The sequence below is a fragment of the Dendropsophus ebraccatus genome, chromosome 5 (genome assembly GCF_027789765.1).
Source record: "Dendropsophus ebraccatus isolate aDenEbr1 chromosome 5, aDenEbr1.pat, whole genome shotgun sequence".
NCBI lineage: Eukaryota > Metazoa > Chordata > Amphibia > Anura > Hylidae > Dendropsophus > Dendropsophus ebraccatus.
Window position 1 is genome coordinate 129006655 of NC_091458.1, and position 21531 is coordinate 129028185.

The 21531-nt window shown below is 42.9% G+C and overlaps 1 protein-coding gene across 5 annotated transcripts in view; it reads left to right on the forward strand.

The window, feature by feature from the left end:
• SCML2 (Scm polycomb group protein like 2) overlaps positions 1 to 21531 on the forward strand; it is a 70912-nt gene that overhangs the window by 36464 nt on the left and 12917 nt on the right. For all 5 annotated transcript variants that reach the window (XM_069971234.1, XM_069971236.1, XM_069971238.1 and 2 more), the window contains 3 exons: positions 873 to 961; positions 4674 to 4917; positions 20932 to 21176. In XM_069971234.1, coding sequence (XP_069827335.1) covers positions 873 to 961; positions 4674 to 4917; positions 20932 to 21176 — 578 coding nt within the window. The remainder of the gene's footprint in view (positions 1 to 872; positions 962 to 4673; positions 4918 to 20931; positions 21177 to 21531) is intronic.

A 21531-nucleotide genomic window follows, 5' to 3' on the forward strand; every position in this document is an offset into this window, starting at 1 on the left:
AGCACTGATCTCTCATAGAGATCAATGTTGTGTATATACACAGCAAAGATCAATTAGATTGGTCTATTGCCAAGCCGGGATCAGCGTCATTGCGACGCTGAGGCCCAGGCCGGCCAGAAGAACGGATCTCCCCCCCCCCCCCCCCCCCCCCAACCCACTAGACACCAGGGACGTGCAGTACAAAGCACTTCAATGCAGCTGTCAGGTTTGACAGCTGCATTGAAGTGCTTAATTAGCCGGAACGGCAACGGGACCAGCGCCGGCTAATAGAGGCGCTCCCCGGCTGCAGCGGGAGCGGTGCCGTTCAGAGCGTGAACACCCCCCGCGGCACCCTGACGTACCAGGTACGTCATGGGTCGCTAAGGGGTTATAGATCAGGGATCTATCATAATCAAACAAATTTGTGTACAAATTGAGGAAATTCAAACTTATTGTAAAGGTCCCCATAAGCATTACACCTTTGTTGACCGTATCCACCGCTTGCAGCGGGTTCTGCCATCAGTACATCGGCCATGTCCGGACCGTCCACCGACAAATAACGTGTTGGTGAAGTTAGGGGTCGGGCGTGATGTTGTTTGTTATTGGAGAGAATGATCTTCAGCAGTCAGTTTATTGAAGGTGTATAGCTACCTTAGGACTCACCAGGTATCTCTTCCAAGGCCCCCCTCCTACATAAACCAGGCCCCTTGGTTGGCTGAATATAATATGAAGGAGCTAAGGATCAGGCATATGAAAGTCTAGTGTATTTGATCTGTCAGGGGACAGTCAGGCTGCACATTACAATGTTGGACAATCCTATATATAATATATTAAAAGGAAATTCAGACTCTTAGTAGCACTTAGTAGTAATGCTATTATTCTCTCTTGGAAAGGATTCCGGATGAATGCCTCTTCCTGGCCAATGTTCCTTCTAAGAACACTAAATGGAGCAGAAATGGCACCAGCTTCATACTTTAAAAAGGTAGGTTATCGAATAATATTTGTTTGATTGAAGTTAAGTTGATCCTCTACTTTTTTCTGGTCTTATTTAGGGTAAGTTCACATGTAGCGTCTGTAAACTGCACCATTATGAGGCTTTACTGCAAATGGCCTGAACAGTAATGCTGCGTTTACACGTAACGATTATTGTACGAATGTTCGCAATAACGATCGCATTTGAGCAATAATCGTTCCATCTAAACACAGCAAACGATCAAGTGACGAGCGAGAAATCGTTCATTTTGATCTTGTTTGAGAACATGTTCTCAAATCGTTGTTCGCTAAAAATACGCAGATCGCGTCGTGTAAACAGTCTTTCAAAGATTCACCCTATGTGAAAGATGGGCCTAAGCGATCTTAAAGGACAACTCCGTCGAAAATTCGTCAAATTTTTTTTAGCTTATTTAACACACATTACAAAGTTATATAACTTTGTAATGTGGTTAAATACCCGGTCTGGCCCCCTTCCCCCACTTTCGGACCCCCGCCCGGAAGTTAAAGAATGTATACATTACCTATTACGGTCGTCACGGTCCTCTTCTCCCGGGCGGCATCTGGTCACGAAGATGTCAGAGCCGGGGGGCGGTCCGGTTCTTCTTCCTCCTCGGCGTCTTCATGGAGAGTGAATGGGATGGAAAAGGCTGCTGGTGCACATGCGCACCAGCAGCCTTTTCATTGGCTGGAGCGCATCACATGGCTTCCAGCTTGCTCAGCCCTGATTGGCTGAGGTTGCTGGAAGCCATCTGATGCGCTCCAGCCAATGAAAAGGCTGCCGGTGCGCAAGCGCACTGGCAGCCTTTTCCATGGCCAGGACCCGGAAGTCAGAGACATCGCTGGACGGCGGTGACGGTGAGGCGGACGGCAGGCAAATGGAGTGGCGATAGTCACCGGAGGGATGGTGAGTATGGTGTCTGTGTGTTTTTTTTTTTTTTTTTGGGGGGGGGGGTCCCGCCGGAGTTGTCCTTTAAAAACGATCCCAATAACTATTTCTTATGAATTTTCTTACAATTTATTCGTCTAAACGCTGATGGTTATAAAAACCAAATTGTTGCTTCAAAATCGTTAAACGATCGATTGGGTGAATTATCGCATCGTGTAAACGCAGCATTACTTAAAAATAATTGAAATAGTTGAGCAGTGTCCTATAGGCCTAGTATTCCAGTACCAGAAATAGTTTTGAGTTTACTCTGATTTTATTAAAGACATTCAAAGCCAAAAGTGATTTTACAGCAATAAAGGAAAGCAATGCAGTGGCATAACGTGAATGTACAGCAATGCTTGTATCATAATTTATATACTTATGTACCGCTTGAACATAGTTGTGATGAATAATAAATACATTTCTGGTAACAATGACTACAAATTTAACAAAGTGCTAATTTCTTACGAAAGAAAAAGATATAAAAAAAAAAAACAGGAAGGGTCAAGAATAAGGAAGGGAGAAAGGAAAAGAAGGGGGTGGTGAGGAAAATATGGGAGAATGAGGAAGAATTGAGGGGGGGACAGAGCTTTGGCCTTGTGTCCAGCCTAAAAGCCATCAGCACTAGGGTAGCAGAATCTGGAAATTTAATGAAGAAGGTCCTGCCTGTCCATACCTTTTAGACATGCCTCCGTGCGGTCCTGTGCCTCGGTCACAAATTCCTCTGCTTTTTCAATAGCATGGATTTCTGTGAACCATTCCTGTAATGATGGGTAGACGGAATATCTCCAGTGTTGGGGAATCGCTGCATGAGCCGCAGCAAGCAAGCCCTTCTTATGAGATGCCAGAGACCCCGATAGTAAGGATAACAGCATGTCTTGTGGTGTGCTAGAAATGCATTTGCTGGAGTAAGCCACTTCGATTCTCAGAACCCCTTCCCAAAAGGGGCATTCCAGGTAGAGGTTAAAAAAAATGAAACTTCTGCAGAAGCATAAAGCATTACTTACCTATGTATTCCAGTTTTGAAACTACCAAAAATCCATTTGTTTGGGGGCGGGGGGGGGTGTTTGTTCGGTTTTGTGATTCTGCACTTACTGGTTTATCAGTTGTACACAGTACTACAGGTTCCAGAATGCAATGCTTTCCCTCAGCTGTTCATCACAGTCCTACACCCTGCCTATTCCCCGCCCAAAGCTGTTGCAGAATATCTAGGCTGTGTTCACACATTGCAGTTTCATTGTGTTACTGAATTATTTACAGTAATTTATGATTTCATTGTGGTCCCACCCGCACAGCACGCTGTATTCTCTACCTGTAACACCACACAGCACTGTATTCTCTACCTGTAACACCACACAGCACGCTGTATTCTCTACCTGTAACACCACACAGCACGCTGTATTCTCTACCTGTAACACCACACAGCACGCTGTATTCTCTACCTGTAACACCACACAGCATGCTGTATTCTCTACCTGTAACACCACACAGCACACTGTATTCTCTACCTGTAACACCACACAGCACGCTGTATTTTCTACCTGTAACACCACACAGCACGCTGTATTCTCTACCTGTAACACCACACAGCACGCTGTATTCTCTACCTGTAACACCACACAGCACACTGTATTCTCTACCTGTAACACCACACAGCACGCTGTATTCTCTACCTGTAACACGACACAGCACGCTGTATTCTGTACCTGTAACACCACACAGCACACTGTATTCTCTACCTGTAGCACCACACAGCACATTGTATTCTCTACCTGTAACACCATACAGCAGCACACTGTATTCTCTACCTGTAACACCACACAGCACGCTGTATTCTATATCTATATTCTTCACTTCCTGGATTTCTATCAGCTACCAGTGTGGCAGAACCGTACAGATACGGTAATACATTATATAGACACATATATTTAACTTTTAATAAAAAACAAGTTTTTCTTATCCAGAGTTCCCCTTTAATACCAGGGCAACTCCACCATATATGTAGGAGGGTCCCCTGAGGAAGCCATGAGAAAATGTGCAGATTTTCATTGCCTCATCAGGTATATATATCTTTAGGGAAGAATGTTGTGTGGGGAGAAATTTAGGGAAGAGTGTCATGGTGCTTACAGCATGCTGCCTTGTGCTGAACAATGCTACAAGCAGGGGAGCAATTTTCTACAGCAGCTCTGTGCAGTATGGAAGGTCTCACTGAGGTCTCATGCGATATCCTGTCTATGGAAGATGGTCGGCACTGTAGTGTATTAAATGTGTGATCAGACAATCGGATGGTCAAGTCCCCTAAATAACATGTTTGGTATCGCTGCATGCGTAACAACACAGCAATAAAATTTTCACACAATTTTACCAGCACGGTGACCGAAGAAAGTCCTAAGTTAGAAAAATGCTAATTTTGCTATTTTTCCCCCATTAAATGTGGGCATTTTCAAAAATTCTTGAAGTTAGAGGTCTGCTCAGATCAAAAGTTGTTCACTTTAGACTATCACTTTTTGTAAGAATGGTTCCCTGATGACAAGATGGCCACTAGGTGTCTCTGAGCTTAGAGTCTCAGCAATAAGATGTGAAGAACCTGGCAGCAAGTGTTCAGTACTAATGAAATCAGTGGGCTGGTGGTGTAATGCTGACCTGACAAGTCCTGCAGTATGGGGGCGCTCTTATAACTCCTCTCCAGGCTAGCCTATTAATAGACATGAAAAACTGTCTTTTATTTAGTGAATTTAAAGTGAATTTAAAAACAACGTAATATCCTCTTTTCCAGGAACCACAGAAGCAGTCTCAGAACTTATTTAAAATTGGAATGAAACTGGAAGCTGTGGACAAAAAAAATCCATTTTTAATCTGTCCAGCTACAGTGGGAGACGTGAAAGGAGATGAAATATTTATTACATTTGATGGCTGGAGAGGAGCGTTCGACTACTGGTGCAAATACGACTCTCGTGATATCTTTCCCCCTGGGTGGTGCAGCATAACTGGAGATTCTCTGCAGCCTCCAGGAAACAGTGGTAGGTAACATGAGAGAGACTCTACCTTTCCAATGTAGGGAATATTAAAGGGGTTGTCCGGCGATAAAAAATTATTCACAGAATAACACACATTACAAAGTTATACAACTTTGTAATGTATGTTATGTCTGTGAATGGCCCCCTTCCCCGTGTTTCCCCCCACCCACGCTAGACCCGGAAGTGTGGTGCATTATACTCACCGCATATCGTGTCGCCCACGGTCTCCGATCGTCAGCAGTGACGTCTTCTTCGGGAGCTTGGCGGATCTTCCCGAGTGCCGGCCACCCTCTGCAGCGTCATCCGAAGCTCAGCCGCGATTGGCTGAGCATAACTGTGCTCAGCCAATCGCGGCTGAGCGGCTGATGACGCGGCCACGTCATCAGCTGCTCAGCCGCGATTGGCTGAGCACAGTTATGCTCAGCCAATCGCGGCTGAGCTTCGGATGACGCTGGAGAGGGCGGCCGGCACTCTGGAAGATCCGCTGGCCTCCCGAAGAAGACGTCACTGCTGACGATCGGAGACCGTGGTCGGCACGCGACAGGTAATGTATAGCGCACCACACTTCCGGGTACACGGGTGGGGGTGGTGGGACACGGGGAAGGGGGCCATTCACAGACATAACATACATTACAAAGTTGTATAACTTTGTAATGTGTGTTATTCTGTGAATAATTTTTTATCGCCGGACAACCCCTTTAAGGCTGGGTTCACACTGCGTCTTTGCAATTGTTTTCTTTCATCCATTTTATACGGGGGGAAAAAAATCGGATTTTGATCAGTTTTTCCATTGATTTCCAATAAAATAAAAAAAATGGATCAAAATGTATCTGTTTCTTTTTAGCGTACACAAAAACGTAGTCAACCACATTTTTGTGTTGGCTAAAAAAACCTGATCCTTTTTTATAATGGAAGACGATGGAAAAACAGATGCACACGAATGCATCCGTTTTTTTAATCAGTTTTTTATCCGTTTGCATAAAACGGATAAAAAAAAATGGATTGCAAAAATGCAGTGTTAACCCAGCCCTATTCTTTCTTGTGAGTGAAAATCCTGTCTATTTGTCATTTTTGTAAGTCTTAGAGAAAGTTGTAATTTAGTATGTAATTAATAATTTATGATGACTTGTAACTAATACATTTACAATATAATCTATTTACTATTTACAGAATATTTTCTTTTTCTGTTGGCATCAGTATGTTCCCCCATGTTCCTCTCAAATGAAGCAACCTGCTATGCTTTGTGCTTATAAAATGTTAATGTGCTATAAGACTACACCACAAGGTGGCAGTGTAGAAGAATAAGTGACCATGTCTTTCCCTTCACTAACAACTATCCTAGGAATAACCTGCAATGGGTTAAGCTTTGGGTGCCACCTGGGTGAAAGGGATACTAGTTCTCCTTAGGAGGCTGCCATAAAGACGTGGGGAGACTTAAAGGCCATTCCTGCACCACTGGAAATTCTCAAAAGAGGGGATATGCAAAATAGCTCTCACACCACCTAGGAAAGGTGGAGTGGAGCAGAAATGGCCTTTGAGTCTTTCCACGGGATAAGGGACAAGTGTAAGATTGTGGGGGCCGAGACGCAGTTCTATTAATTGTGTATGGAGCCGCTGGAAAGATCCGAGTGCTGTACTCTGCTCTCTCTGCTGGCTCCATAGAGTATGAACAGAGCTACTTTCACATGCCAACCCGCGGCTCCATTCATATCTTGTGGATAGGGGACAAGTAAGGGTAAATCAGAAAACCCCTTTAAGGATAACTATTATCACTTTCATCCACGTTGATATGTATAGGTGTTAATTCACATGTAGAAACCAAATAGACTAGAGGTTATGATTAGAGATGAGCGAACCTGGAGCATGCTTGAGTCGATCCGAACTTTCGGTATTTGATTAGCGGTGGCTGCTGAAGTTTGATAAAGCCCTAAGGCTATGTGGAAAACACGGACATAGTCATTGGCTGTATCCATGTTTTCCAGACAACCTTAGAGCTTTATCCAAGTTCAGCAGCCCCCGCTAATCAAATGCCGAAAGTTCGGGTTCGGATCCACTCAAACCCGAACCTGGTTCGCTCATCTCTAGTTATGATATGCGATCAGTTAGGTAAGTGCACTTTTCAATATGCCTGTTAAGTAATGCACTACTCCCCTTTCCCTGCTCAACATTGCTCCTGCTAAAATTCAAAGCACTTGCAGGTCCGTTTTTCTATGTGTATTTGAATCTTTTGATACCAGTTCGTACTGGTGTTTTTGAGCAATATTTAATGGCTTGCTGCATTTTTTTTTAACCAAAGCATATGGTATCACTGATATGTGTGGTTTTCTTTTTTCCTAAATTTTTAATTTTGTATTAATTGATGTTGGTAGGGAAAACAAGAAAGAGTTATAAAACCAAGTGATACTGTAATTCCACTTTTAGGCTATATTCACACAACATACAGACAATGGCTGTTGTTTTGCACTTAAAAAAAAATGGTTGTTGTACTGAGTGTTGCATTAAAAATTACATTGAAATCAATGCACAGTGGGCGGAAATAACTGACTTGTCAATTATTTTAATGGCCGTAGCAAACAACGGCCGTTCAGTACATTGTGTGAACAACGGACGGTGTTTGCATTAACTTCAATGCAACACATTTCACAAATTTCACTAAGAACAGCCGTTGTTTTAGTTGAAAATAACAGCTGGTCATAAAATGTGCATTGTGTGAACATAGCTTTATAAGAAATGTTTTCTGGGTCTATTATAAAAAATGTCTTAAAAAGGTTATGTGGGCGTATAAAAACATGTCACTTGATTCCATAAATAGCATCTTTCCTGTCCTCAGTTTAGGTATGTTTTTTCCATTTCTGTTTAATTGAAGTGAATGGAATTGAATTGTAATACTAAACAGAATCTGGTGACAGGATTGGTGCTGTTTTTGTAAGAACCTAGCAGGTTTTTTTTCTAATCCTGGATAATCCCCTTTTTTATATTATATATAAAAAATAACATATTTGGTATCATTGTGTGCGGAAATGTCCAAACTATTAAAGTATAATGTTATTGAACCACAGCTAGGGATGGTCCGAACAGAGTTCGGTTCGGGTTCGTACGAACCCGAACTCTCGGTAATGATTCCCGCTGTCTGCACGCTCTGTGCAGTGGGTGGATCCAGCAGGAGGACTGCCTGGAAAACTGGGATACAGCCATAGCCATAGGCTGTATCCCAGTTTTTCAGGCGGTCCTCCCGCTGTATCCACCCGCTCCACGGAGCGGGCAGACAGCGGGAATCTGATGCCGAGCGTTCGGGTTCATACGAACCCGAACCTCGGAGGGTTCGGACCATCTCTAACCACAGCAAAAACAATAACTGAATGAGAGATCAAAAAGTTCTGTCTATACCAAATTGGTATATGCAAAAAAGCCAGAGTCCTGCTCCACACTGACGAGGGGCAAATACCCCAAACGTCTGTCTGTGGATGGATGCCTGCCTTGGCAAGCCCTTGTCATGTCACAATACTCGCACCTTGAGTTAGACTTTGACACAAAAGGGGCCACCCTGTTTTTTCCCTATTTATGTTCCAATACTCGCAACTGAGTGGGACTTAAGGGGCTATCTGTCAGGGTGGTGTGGTGCTCTCCCTATCATGGAGGCACCCCGTGGCAACAAGCTAGAGATATCTGGCTGTTCCCGTGTTTAGAGACTCTCAGCCGAGGCTCCACAGACTCTTGTTTTGCATATTCAAATTTTAGGGGGCATCATTGGAGACTCTTGATCGAGTACTTCATTGGAATTTTTCACTGATCTCCTTGAGCTCAGTGATTGCTGTGTTTTATCCCAAATTGATATCATAAAAACTACAGATCGTGGTACAAAAAATGGTATTGCTTGGTATAATTGGGCCCTTGGGGTTCGCCAGTGTTCTCTGAACCTTAACACTTGGCTTTGGACTAGGGAGTCCTAGAAGTGTAAATACAGTCATAGGCCATAGGCTGTATCCATGTTTTCCTGGCAGCCCTAGGGTGGCATCCAACTTCTCCAGACACTGGGAGTCAAATGCTGAGCGCTCAGTAGTAGTGTTGGTTAGTAGTTGTAGTGTTGAGCGGACTTGCCAGAGAACAATCAACCGCATCAGCTGATTTTGTCAATACAACCCAACTATTGTATATTAGAGATGAGCGAACCTGGAGCATGCTCGAGTCGATCCGAACCCGAACTTTCGGTATTTGATTAGCGGTGGCTGCTGAAGTTGGATAAAGCCCTAAGGCGATGTGGAAAACATGGATATAGTCATTGGCTGTATCCATGTTTTCCAGACAACCTTAGAGCTCCAAGTTCAGCAGCCCCAGCTAATCAAATACCGAACGTTCGGGTTCGGATGGACTCGAACCCGAACCCGGTTCGCTCATCTCTATTGTATATGAACAGGGACCTCCTTACTCTCCTTCCACAGATGATTTTATGGAAAGAAGCATTAACCATGTTTGAATTTCAGCACCTGATCTGTATGTATCTGTATTACTGGAAATGACCTGCTAGTAGAGGAGTCTAGCATCACCTTATTCCCCCCCGCGTCATTGAAAATGTGTATTCTTGGTTTAGAGGAGTGTGCATATGTATGTGGGGGGTCAGGAGGAACATCTTTCTGTTGATAGTGTTTGGCTGTTAGCTAGTGAGGCTCTGGGGGCACCTTCACTGGGGTGGGGCTTACAATTGCTTCCTGTTTATTTCTGCAATTACGTTTTCCTAGTGCATATTTTCCCTTCTGCGATGTTAGACCATTACATTCCAGATAAGACTTTCTGCTGAGCACTTGAGGAAAGACAGATGCTATGTAATTACCTTGGATGACCTGTAGCAGCCGTTCTCATGGCTAAAAAATCCTGCTGAAATTGTCCTTTCTCAGTTGGCACGACTCGTGAACTGTGATTTCTCGCTCTGACAGTAGTCGTGTATGTACAAGAGGCCTTATCACTCCTTTGCTATTCTAGGCCTCCTGTTTTACAGATGATCTGTCAGTATCTAATGTGATTTGTTACTTTTAATGCCCCTATTCCACAGGTCGTTTAGAGGAGCAAACGAGCGCTCTCAGCGCTTGTTTGCTCCTCGTTCCCTGCTCGCTGCCGCCGCTATTCGACGCGGCTGCAGCGAGCGAGTGAGTGCGGGAGGGGGCGCCGGGGAGCTGCGGGGGGGGCTGCCCGGGGGATCGCTGATTGTCCGGGCAGCCCATAGGATATAGCAGCGTCTGCTGCCGATGCTCCTATTCAACGGAGCGACGGCAGCAGATCGTTGCTATATCAGTCGCTTGTTTTTCAACATGTTGAAAAACAAGCGACTGCAACGATCAGCCGACATGAACGATGTCGGCTGATCGTTGCACTCTATTCCACCGGACGATTATCGTCCGTAGCGGCCGTTATCGGCCGAATACGAACGATAATTGTTCCGTGGAATAGGGCCTTAAGCAAGTGTTTTGTTTGCACCTTGATTGTAATCATATCTATAGCTTCCTCTGTGGTTTGCTGTGTGCTACATACATGCTGGAGAGGATGATGGCAGGGGGATACTGAGGGACACAGGGCACTGGAGGGACATTGAGCATCCCTCTGCCATCATCCTCTCCAGCAGCCACAGCCCGCACAGCTATGGGAGTCGGGTCGTGACATCACCATTTTATCCAGGAAGTGACATCACCATGTTATCCAGGAAGTGAAGCCTTGATGCAGTAGAAAGTGCAGGGAAAAAAAGCACTTTATAAGCATTTCCCATAATAAGTGTATATTGGTTATTTGTATAACTTTTGGGGGGCAATACAATACTTTAATAAAAATTTTCGCCGGACTTCTCCTTTAATCAGCCCATGTGAAAGTGACAGTGATCAGCTATGGAGTGGGAAAATGCCCGATCCACGGCTGATCACATCTTTTGTGCAGGCTTTAAAATCTATCCAGTACCAATAGATTTAAAGGGATATTGTCACACCCCCTTACTTTATGTGCTGTTCTCCAACCCATCCACAAGCTTAGATGCTAAACATTCAATATATAGTGTATAGTGTAAAACACTTGTCTGTGTCTTTTTGCTCTAAAATTGCGTAATTTCATCAGTGGGTGGGTCACCTAGGCGGGGCTTCATGGCAGTTGGGGCCATGAAGCCCTGCCTAGTCGAAAATCCTAACCAATGAAATGAAGCGAGAGTTAGGGGGGGATGAAAGTATCACTATAAATGGCCGTACAGACATTAAATTATGCGTTCTCATGCGTTCTGCCTAAAGGAACAAGTAATTGCATATATATATACACATTAGACTAAAGAAGAAGGAGAAATCCTACACTTCTCTGTATTTCTGGCCGCTGATTCCAGATTCATACTGTCTAGTTTGCATAGCCTATACATAAATCATATCCTCACTTGTCACAACTGTGCGTATTTAATTAGAAATATTGTATGTGTTGTTATGCCTCCAGGCAATGCTAATGCTCTGCGTCTGCTCCAGCCAGGCTTTATGAGTTACCCTTTACACACATGGCTTATGAGAACGCCATTTACATCTACCTTTGTGACTTTGCTGGCTATTACTTGTAGTCTGGACTCTAGTGCTTGTATAGATGCATAGTGGCTATACAGGGGGGTAATGATGAGTACAATGTGCAGCTGTATTATGCGATGTGACACACATATATGCTCCGTAAATGTTTTGACACCTTCTCAGAAGCCACTACTAACACTCCTGAGGGTTTCTGGGTCACGGCTGATTTTCAACACCTTGTCTGTGTTTTTTTTTTTTCATGGTAAGACTTGACATGTTGTAGCGCTACTTTTAGCGTTTATGATAGGACAAGCTCATCTGATATATGATGTGGTGTGTGTGTGTGTGTGTGTGTATATATATATATATATATATATATATATATATATATATATATATATATATATATATATATATATATATATATATAGTATGTGTGTGTGTGTATAATATATATGATATTTATTTTTCTCAGTGTAGAGAATGTAGCGGATACTCCATCCTTAGGTAGGCAGTAAAAAAAGTATACCGGAGAGTAAGGCTGGGTTCACACTTCGTCTTTGCAATCTTTTTTTTTTTCATCTTTCTTTTTTTTTTTATTTCTTCCAAAAATGGATGGAAAAAACTGATGCATTTATGTGATCTGTTTTTCCATTGACGGATCCGTTTTAACGCAAACAAAAATGTAGTCAACCTCTGTTTTGTGTCCGTTTTTTTTTTTTTTTTTTTAATAATGGAAGTCAATGAAAAAATGAATGCACACATGCAAAGACGCAGTGTGAACCCAGCCTAATTCGGTGTTATTACTGTACAAGCCTATTGGCCACGTATACCTATTGAGTGGGTTAGGTTGCAGCCTTCTGTCAGATTCCTCTCTATAGATCCCTAAGGAGCCTTACTCAATAGAGCTATCATTTCTATAATACTTAAGGAACACAAAAGTAAATCCATGAGTTTGAGCGGATAGTGTTTGCCGCCTGGCTCCCCCTTTTCTCCCTGCTGTGTTGATCTCTTTGCAGCTCCGCTGACCCCACACAACCTTTGCTCCCACTCCCAGGCCTGGGTGCTGGCTCCGGGGCAGGTGACTGATGATCACTGTCACTGGGATTGGCACACAATATGACAGGACTTGAGCAGTTTCCCTTCCTCTTTCTTTCATTCTCTTTCTTTTCTCCCCCTCTCCCTCCCCCCACTGCCGGCTTTCCCCCCTCGCTCGCTCTCCCCTCCCATCATCTAGCAGCACATGCAGATCTGTGAGTGGCGATTTGCTGGGAGGGTTGGGGGCTGCTCCCGGCAGCAGGGGGCTTTGTCTGTTTTGGTCCTGTTGTAAGTGAGCAGTTGAGGACTATCTGATGTGCAGTGCTACATACATTTAGAAGGTAGGACATTTACACACATCCTACTTTTATTGTTGCTTTGAGTGAGTTATGCTTGAAGGAAGCCAGTGTAATCCATTATAATGCCTCGTAGATGTGTTCTGTTATAAGATTGTGCTCATTTCTCTCATAGCATTGTATGAGCGCACACACAGCAGAGAATGTACTTCTATAGCTTGCTACAATAAACTTTGCTATATATATATATATATATATATATATATATATATATATATATATATATATATATAATAAAGCTTTCATGTAGCTGGGATAACTTCAGAAGCATGTGCTGGCAACAGAAAGGTAGATTTCCTGAAGATGGTAAAGTGATCAACAAAGGGCACTCAAATAAAGAGTGTCATCTAATGCTATCCTGCCAAGGATCCATTTTTCCATAATTATTGTAATGCATTCACTTCCTCAAATGAATTCCCAGGAATCTGCTGTAAAGCACATGACCCATGCTCATACTCCTCATCATACACATAAGTGGGTAGTCCACTGTGGTCATCTTACATCCTCTATGCTCCACGTGTATTATGTTTAGAAGGCAGCAGAAAAGATCAAGATGTCATTTTACTATCATTTTAGTTTCTAAAAGTCACAGTAGTAGTAGTAGTAATAGTAGTGTTTTTGTTTTTACATTCTGAGTAAATGTATTATTTTGTAACTTAAGAGTCTGTTTAATGGCCATTTCCTACTACTAGGATGTAAATAAAAGTGATAATCTGTCTCAGCGATCACACTCCTTAATATACCAGGAGGAGACTATAGATTTTGTCTTTTGCTTTTAGGACTAACCTGAAGCTCCACGTCCGTAGAAACAGCAGCATGGACCTCTTCTAGCTTTTAACAGAAAAAAAATACGACAGTATCACTTTAAGAGAAAGCACACAAAAGATGTGTCAGAGAAGCCTCAAATGGCTTTAACTATATATTTGTTCCCAAAAATAAAGAGAACTGATACATGTGGAGAGTAGATATGAGGTGGCAGGCCAACTGATTGACCAAGAGGGGGCAGAATGACAGTCCTATGTACGATGGACATAGCAGCACAGAGTACAGCCTCCAAACCTTCTCATTATTGACATGCTGTCATCTCTTGTCGGAGACACATTTTTAAGGCCTAATGTGAAGCATCTTGTATTATACCTATTGTATTCCAGATCTTTCCAGTTCAAATAGCAAGTGTCACTAAAGTTTTTAATTATTTTTTATTTTTTTAGAGGACTATGCTGTCTATGTAATAGCCTTAGGGCTTATTCCCCCATTCTGTAAAACGTGGACTGAAAGCCCTGCAGTGGATTCTTTCCTTACACGTCATCATGTACCAATATGATGCTGGGAGAGGGGAAAGTGCTTGAATATTCATGGCACTTCACGGCTGCTTCATTACAGTGCCACGAATATTCAAGCACTTTCCCCGCATGGCATCATGTACCAATATGATGCTGGGAGAAGGAAAAGAGTCCGTTGCAGGGCTTCCCTGTTTGTATCGTCTATGTTTTACGGATCGTAGGAATAAGCCCTTAGGTTATGTTCACATTTGGTATGAGACCGGCCGGGTCACAGAATGGGTGTTCTCAGAAAAGATCGTCCCGGATGCCGCTGAGTTCTGATGTGGGCGCATCAGTGTGCGCCCGCATCAGAACTCCCCACTGCACTCCCACTGTTCTTGAATTTTGCTTATTACTATCTTTTTATTCATATCTACGTACCGTTTGGAGTTTGAAAACTTTTTGTAGCTTGATGGCCATGGGGCAGGATCTCTGTTCTCTATGCCAGTATATTTTTTTCGTGACTGGAGTGAAAGCATACAATGTAGTGACAGTAATAGAAGGCTGTGAAGAATTGTTATCGGATGCCAAGTGGAAGTGAAATTGGCAGTATTCAGGAGAAATAAGAAGAAAGCACATAAGCTTGGAAGGAGAGGAGAAATTCTCTATACACCACTAGTCTTGTATATGCATTTGACATGCAGAGAGGCCATTGACCATAGACTCGCAGTACAGTTTTTCATTTAAAATAACGGCCGTTGTTTTGCATGCCAAATAACATCTGTTGGTTATATGTAATGGGAACATAGCCTAAAACAGTTTAAAGCGACTCTGTACCCACAATCTGCCCCCCCCAAACCACATCTACCTTCGGATAGCTGCTTTTAATCAAAGATCTGTCCTGGGGTCCGTTTGGCAGGTGATGCAGTTTTTGTCCTAAAAAGCAACTTTTTAACTTGCAGCCCTGTGCCAAACTGCCGGGACCTAGAGTATCCGTGCCCTAACATTCCACCACCCCTCCGTCCCTCCTCTCCACCCTTTTTTCCTATTCCTCTGCAGTGAAAACTGCCTTAACGATCCAGCCCATGTGCCCTGTTCTCACAGGTGATGAATAGCAAAATACCTGGCTGGAGCATTCCCAATGATGAAGAGGGTGGGGTGGAGGGACAGAGGGGTTGTGCCAGCCTAATGCATAGTCACTCTAGGCCACGCCAGTTTGGCACAGGGCTGCCAGTTTAAAAGTTGTTTTTTAGGACACTAACTGCATGACCCCAGGACAGACCTTGGATTAAAAGCAGCTATCTGATGGTAAAAGTGGTTATGGGTGGGCAGATTGTGGGTACAGAGTCACTTTAAGGTATTTTGGAAGGAACAGACCTGTTTCATCTGCCCCCAGTCCCCCGCTATGCCAGTCCTCATTGTCCATGCTCGCTCTTCTCTGTCTCACTCAACCAATCACAGGCTGTAGCAGTGCAGAGATACTTCTCCAGAATATCCCGTTTAAGCGAGTTTATAAGTCTCTTACCTTTTCAGAATCGGTTGCGCCATTTGCCCTGTCAGTCACATGATGCTAATTTTCATATTTCCTCTTCTACTGATATTGGGTATGAGAAGATTGAGATATGGTCCATTTTTACATACAGCACAGCTGAAGCTCCTGTACACTGCATCACAATCCCTGTTGGGTGAATTGTACATTTCATGTTTCTGGTTGAATGAAAGATGATGTTTAAGGTATCGGACAACCCCTTTGGAAATGTTTCTTAACAAGGTCTTTTGCTTGACTAAAATTTATAAATTATTTCCTATATTTGGAGTTTTATGTAATTTTCTACTACACTTGGCTGCTATTTTAGGCTATTGCTTGATGTTTTTAGCCTAAGGGCATTTACAGATCCACATATTTTTGGCCTATATTGTTTTGCTAAAATGTAGAAGCAGACAGCAGTAAAAAAAGAAAAGAAAAAAAACCCTTCTGGGCACAGACTGAAATGTTATTGCATAGGACTATGTGAGACCACAGAAGCTGGACCTCTTAGGACGTCTGATTCTCAGAAAAATCCCTTAAAGGGGTTGGCCACTTTATAGTAAAATTAGTCAGTACAAAGTATTAGTAAGTGTACTCACTGTATATACTGACAGCAGCTCCCTGTGTACCTTATAGAGCTAAACTCCCCTCCTCCAGGCTGTGCTGCCCTGCTCTGCTCTGTGGTGTTTCTGTCTATAAGTTGGCTGACATGGAGGAGCATGTGACCATGCCCTGCCCCCCAGTGTCCACCATAGGCATATACAGGCTCAGTGGTGGACACTGGGGGGCGGGGCCTGGTCACATGCTTCTCCATGTAAGCAATCTTATGGACCAAAACACCACAGAGCAGGGCAGCACAGCCTGGAGGAGGGAAGCCTGATTTTAGCTCTATGAGGTACACAGGGAGCTACTGTCAGTAAGTGCTGTGATAGAATCGCTTACCTGTTTGCCACAGTATGAAAAATACAAGAAAAATCCATTTGTTTCGGGGGTCTTCGTTTTGTATTTTGTGGTTGTACTTCTTGGTTGAGAAGTTGCTCAATACTAAAATTCCTTGCTTTCCCTCAGCTTTTCATCACAGTCCTCCTATCCTTCCTACTCCCCTCCCACAGCACTCCTGCCAGTTCCCAAACCAAATCTGTTGCAGAACATCTAACTTCACTGCAAACTATTATAGGACCTGCTGCATTTATTCTTTGTCTGCTCTGCATCACTCAGCACAAGGCAGCATGTTGTAAGCACAACTCGGTCATCCTAAATACCACCCATGCATGCACACCTGCATAAGGAAAAAAAGTATACATCTATTTGTGTATATGACAGAGTGATGGTGATTTGGGCTATGGAGGCATAGAGGCTGGTCAGAGGTGGTCAAAGGATGATTCTTAGTCTTGGAAAAGAGGGAGTAGCTTGAGAAAATACACATTTTGTAGTTCTTCTATTTCCTTTAAGGGGTGAAACAAATTCATGATGGAGCCAGTACATTTAGTAATAACACTATATTAGAAAGTCATATGTCTTAGAGTGATAATGAAATACCCCTTTAAAGGGGCTGGCCACTTTATAGTAAAATTGTTCAGTGTACAGTATTTAGTAAGTGTACTCACTGCACTTACTAACAGCAGCTCCCGTTGTACCTCATAGAGCTAAAATCAGATTCCCCTCCTCCAGGCCGTCCTATCCTGCTCTGTGGTGAGTCTGTCCATAAGATGGCCGACATGGAGGAGCATGTGACCATGCCCTACCTCCCAGTTTCCGCCAGTGTGCTTGTATATGCCTATGGAGAACACTGGGTGCAGAGCATGGTCACATGCTCCTCTATGGTGGCCATCTTAAGGACAGAATCGCCACAAGGCAGGACAGCACAGCCTGGAGGAGAGGAGTCTGATTTTAGCTCTATGAAGTACACAGGAGCTGCTGTCCGTATATACAGTGAGTACAGTTACTAATTCTGTACACTGAACAATTTTACTATAAAGTGGCCATCCCCTATAAGTACGGTTAGGCACCAAAATTTTTAATTTTTTTGCTTTTCTGGACACACCTTGTATATCTTATGTAGTTATGACTGTCAGTGAGACGGTACTATACTTACGCAGACAACTAAAAGTAGAAATGACGTTCCTCCCCAATTCTGCCTAGTTGACTTCTTAGAGGAGCTGTAACTTAACCTCAGGAAGGTCTGGAGTTTAAACAGATTGTACGATCTATTTGCTTTCTAATTGACCACCACGTGAAATAGGATGTCATTAGATTTAATACTATAGAATATAATGCTATTATAGACTTATTTTGTGTTCAGTATGGAGTGCCTGCTATTCATTTACATTCTCATTTTCTCCAGCAGTCACAGAGCAGGTGGTCCCATCTACTTGTTTTGGTAGACCCCTTTCAGTCAAGAAAGACCCTCTCCTGGGAACACATTTGCATAATTGGAATGATCATATGGGATTTTGGTCTTGCTGAATGTACTCGAAAAATCTGCTCTCACTGAGTCATATGGGGCTTCAGTGCTCACATTTACTTGTCTCTTTTTTTATATAACTGGACAGTCACAATGTTGTTGTGGAGTAGTAATTAGTTATTATTTTGTCTGGTACATCATCTTGTATGCAGAGTCTGCAGCCCCGGGTGTGTGCTTGGAGCATAGGATCTGCTAGGAGCCAGTAAAGCAGCTTAGATAGCACAGATGTATGCCTCATTATGTACTACTTAACATTCCTGCATGAGGTCTATGTTTTCTTTCTGCAATGAATGCAAGGTCACTATTTAATAAGACTAATGGCATATATGTAAGGATATTCGGGGCCTAGCTTACCTTTAAGTCTGTGAAATGTGAGAAGGGTCTTTCCAATTAAATATTTAGCAGGAAAGTGGTGTTTGTCATTCACCTACTAGACATATGCTTCAGCTGAAACTTGAGCATGGTGCGCTAATATAGTGTGAAAGAGGAACAACAAGACTCATTTAGAGAAAAATAGGCTTTTATTTATATGTACAGAATGAATTCTTCAGTAAATTGGACAGTTCAAAATGAATGAATGTAAGCGTACAATGGTAAGAATCGAGTCTCCGCACTTACCAAGGCTTCCCATTCCATATTTTTGTTTGCAGGAAACTATGTAGCAGAAGCTTTTATTATGGCTCTCTATGATTCATGTGGCCTCATAGCAAAAAAACTGGATGAGGCCCTGTGAATCTGGGAGTGGCATGGCTACCATGATGGCTGACCATACTTTGCCAGGGTCAGTGCCTGCTTACCGCCCGGGCCCCGTAGCAGCTGCGTGGTCTGCCATCACTTCCCATGATGCCTTACTAGAAACTCCCTCCCCTTTAAAAGATGTAATTCGAAAAAACTTGTTTATCAACCAGTAGTTTTCAAAATCAGCAGTTATATGTGTTGTTGAAGTGCCTTTATTCCCATTTCTGTATGCTTACTGTGATATCCACTTGCTGCAGATGGAAGTAGTGTAGGACACAATAAAATTATTCTATTACGTCCCTGGTCCTGGACGAGGTTCATCATTTTGTGACGTAAGGGATCAGATTGCTTGCTAGGAACATGGCTTTCTTCACTGACAATGCAATCCAGCCCCTAAGTCTAAGTGTAGCAGGTGATAGGTCAATGACATAGGTTTTCTGTACCTTAACCCCCTGTGTCGCGGATCATAAGATTACACCTTAGCCTGTCTCCTTGTGGTTCTCCCTGTCAGCTTTTACATGAATAGGGAATAACAAGCTAAGACCTTGATTCCAAAAACAGATGACAATTTTCCCCTGAATGAATCCAGCGCTTATGTGGTCAGTGCTCCATTCATTCTCTCTGTGGGACTTCTGAATATTGCATAGCACTAACTGCACTGCAGGAATATTGTTGGTGAGTTAGTAAAACATTATGGCTTTTATTTCCTAAAATAGAAAGTCATTGCCATCTGTCGGAGACAAAAATGTGTCCGATTCTTGTCTCCGATTGATATCTGGGCCTGTATGTCCAAGAATTTTTTTGAAATGCTTCTTCAAAGGTTTGTCGGCTTCTAGTGAGCAGTTCGGTGGGATTTAAGCACATCTGATCCTCTGTTTGCCTTGAGATTATTTACTGCCAGAATTGTCTCCTAACACATAGGATTTGGGCCCTATTTTGGTGGGAATTTTTAACGAAACCAGGAGTGAAACTGACCATTGAACCATTTCCTTTGTTCAAGACCCACTCCTGGTTTTGGTAAAAATACAGATGTAAAAATACAGATCAGAATGAGACCCAAAACACTGTATGTAAACCCAGCGTAAGACTAAAGGAATAACATGCCATAGTTTGGTGATTTTTTTTTTATATTCAACAAGTTTCATATTCTACAAGTACAGCATGAGCTAGAGTACAAGTCAAGATTAACAGGGGCCGACTGTCCTCTTCACACTTTAAACAACTAGCTCAGAGACTGTAGTTTAATAATTAAAGCCATTAAAAGGACAATGTAATCAGGTACACCAATTAGGGACCCATGATAAAACACAACATCACAGCTGCATAAACATAATAGATGAGAGAAAAAGCAGAAAGAGAAGGAAAGAAGAAGAAAGAAGGAAAAGATTGCCAATGCGGTCCTCCGTAACCCCAAAAGAGGAAAAAAAATCCATGAGAACTCAAATTAAGAGCCAGACTGACTATTGTATCTACAATAATCAGGAGAGTCCACAAAACAAGACCATGGCAACCACAATGTGGTGGTGTTCTGCGGACTACTTACATTTCCGCTCTCAACTCCTCCATGCGATGTATGACCATTACCTCTGTCAACCATTCCGTTACTATAGGTGCTGCATTGGTGATTTTTTTATTTTTTTATTATTGAAATGAAACAGTAGGCACTAATGGCCAGCCATCGGCTATCCATGTCCAGTCCCGGAGTCGTCATCTTTCCTGGTGCAGGTATTTACGTAAAAAAGATATTTAATGCTGGCAGTGCAGCCTCAAAGAGACCCAGTCCTGCAGCGCCCCTCTCCTTCTTCTCTGCCTTGCATCTTCTTAGCCACACCCCTGGGATGGATTACCTTAAGCCCCTGAATAGGAGAGAGGAGCTGCCCCACCTCTTTGAAACTGCTGCCAGAATTAAATATCTGCACCAGGAGAGACCTGGACATGGTTCGTGACCGGTAACACAGAACTACCAACAGTTTGGGGTTGGGTGGGGTATCATTGGTGCCTACAGATTCGCTTTAAGATTTAAAGAACATCTTTTTCATGTAAAACCACATTAATTATATGTGTGAACTATTTAGTGAGATCTAAAACCAATGTCATTCTTTTTAATCCTATACAGTTTCTTTATTGAAGAATACGCCTACCGCAGCATCTCCTGTAAAGGGCATCAGACGCTCCATGCAGTCCCCCCAGAAGCCAGTGTTGGCACAGAAAGGGAGGAAACCTATACGAGACAAGCCCCTTGAAGAAGCCCCTTCTCCTCTGAGGAAAGGCAAGCGTCCAAAAAATGCAACACTGGCAAGAAATGTGCTTAATGCTGATAACCTAAAAACAAGACGAAGGGGATTAAAACCAGGAAGAAAGGTGATGTCCCCTTTGTTTTTACTTTTTATTTAATTCTAAAGATGGCAGCATATTCCCCCAAGGTGACCAGAAAATACCCTACAGGATATTCCAGACAAATAAATTATCATTTTAAGGCATTCAAACCCAAAGTACATTAGAGAGTAGAATTAAGGGATTTTTGCTAATAGATTTTTAAAATGAAAACACTTCATTTCCCTTAGGGAAACCAAGGTACTCTATTGGCCTGCATTAGACTGCTGTATGGAGTAGCACAGTCTGGGCGAAATACCTTTAACTTAACAGGGTACTCTATGGGCAATGAATGCAACTCTATGCCTATATGGCAGCAACTTAAAGGAGAAGTCCAGTAAAA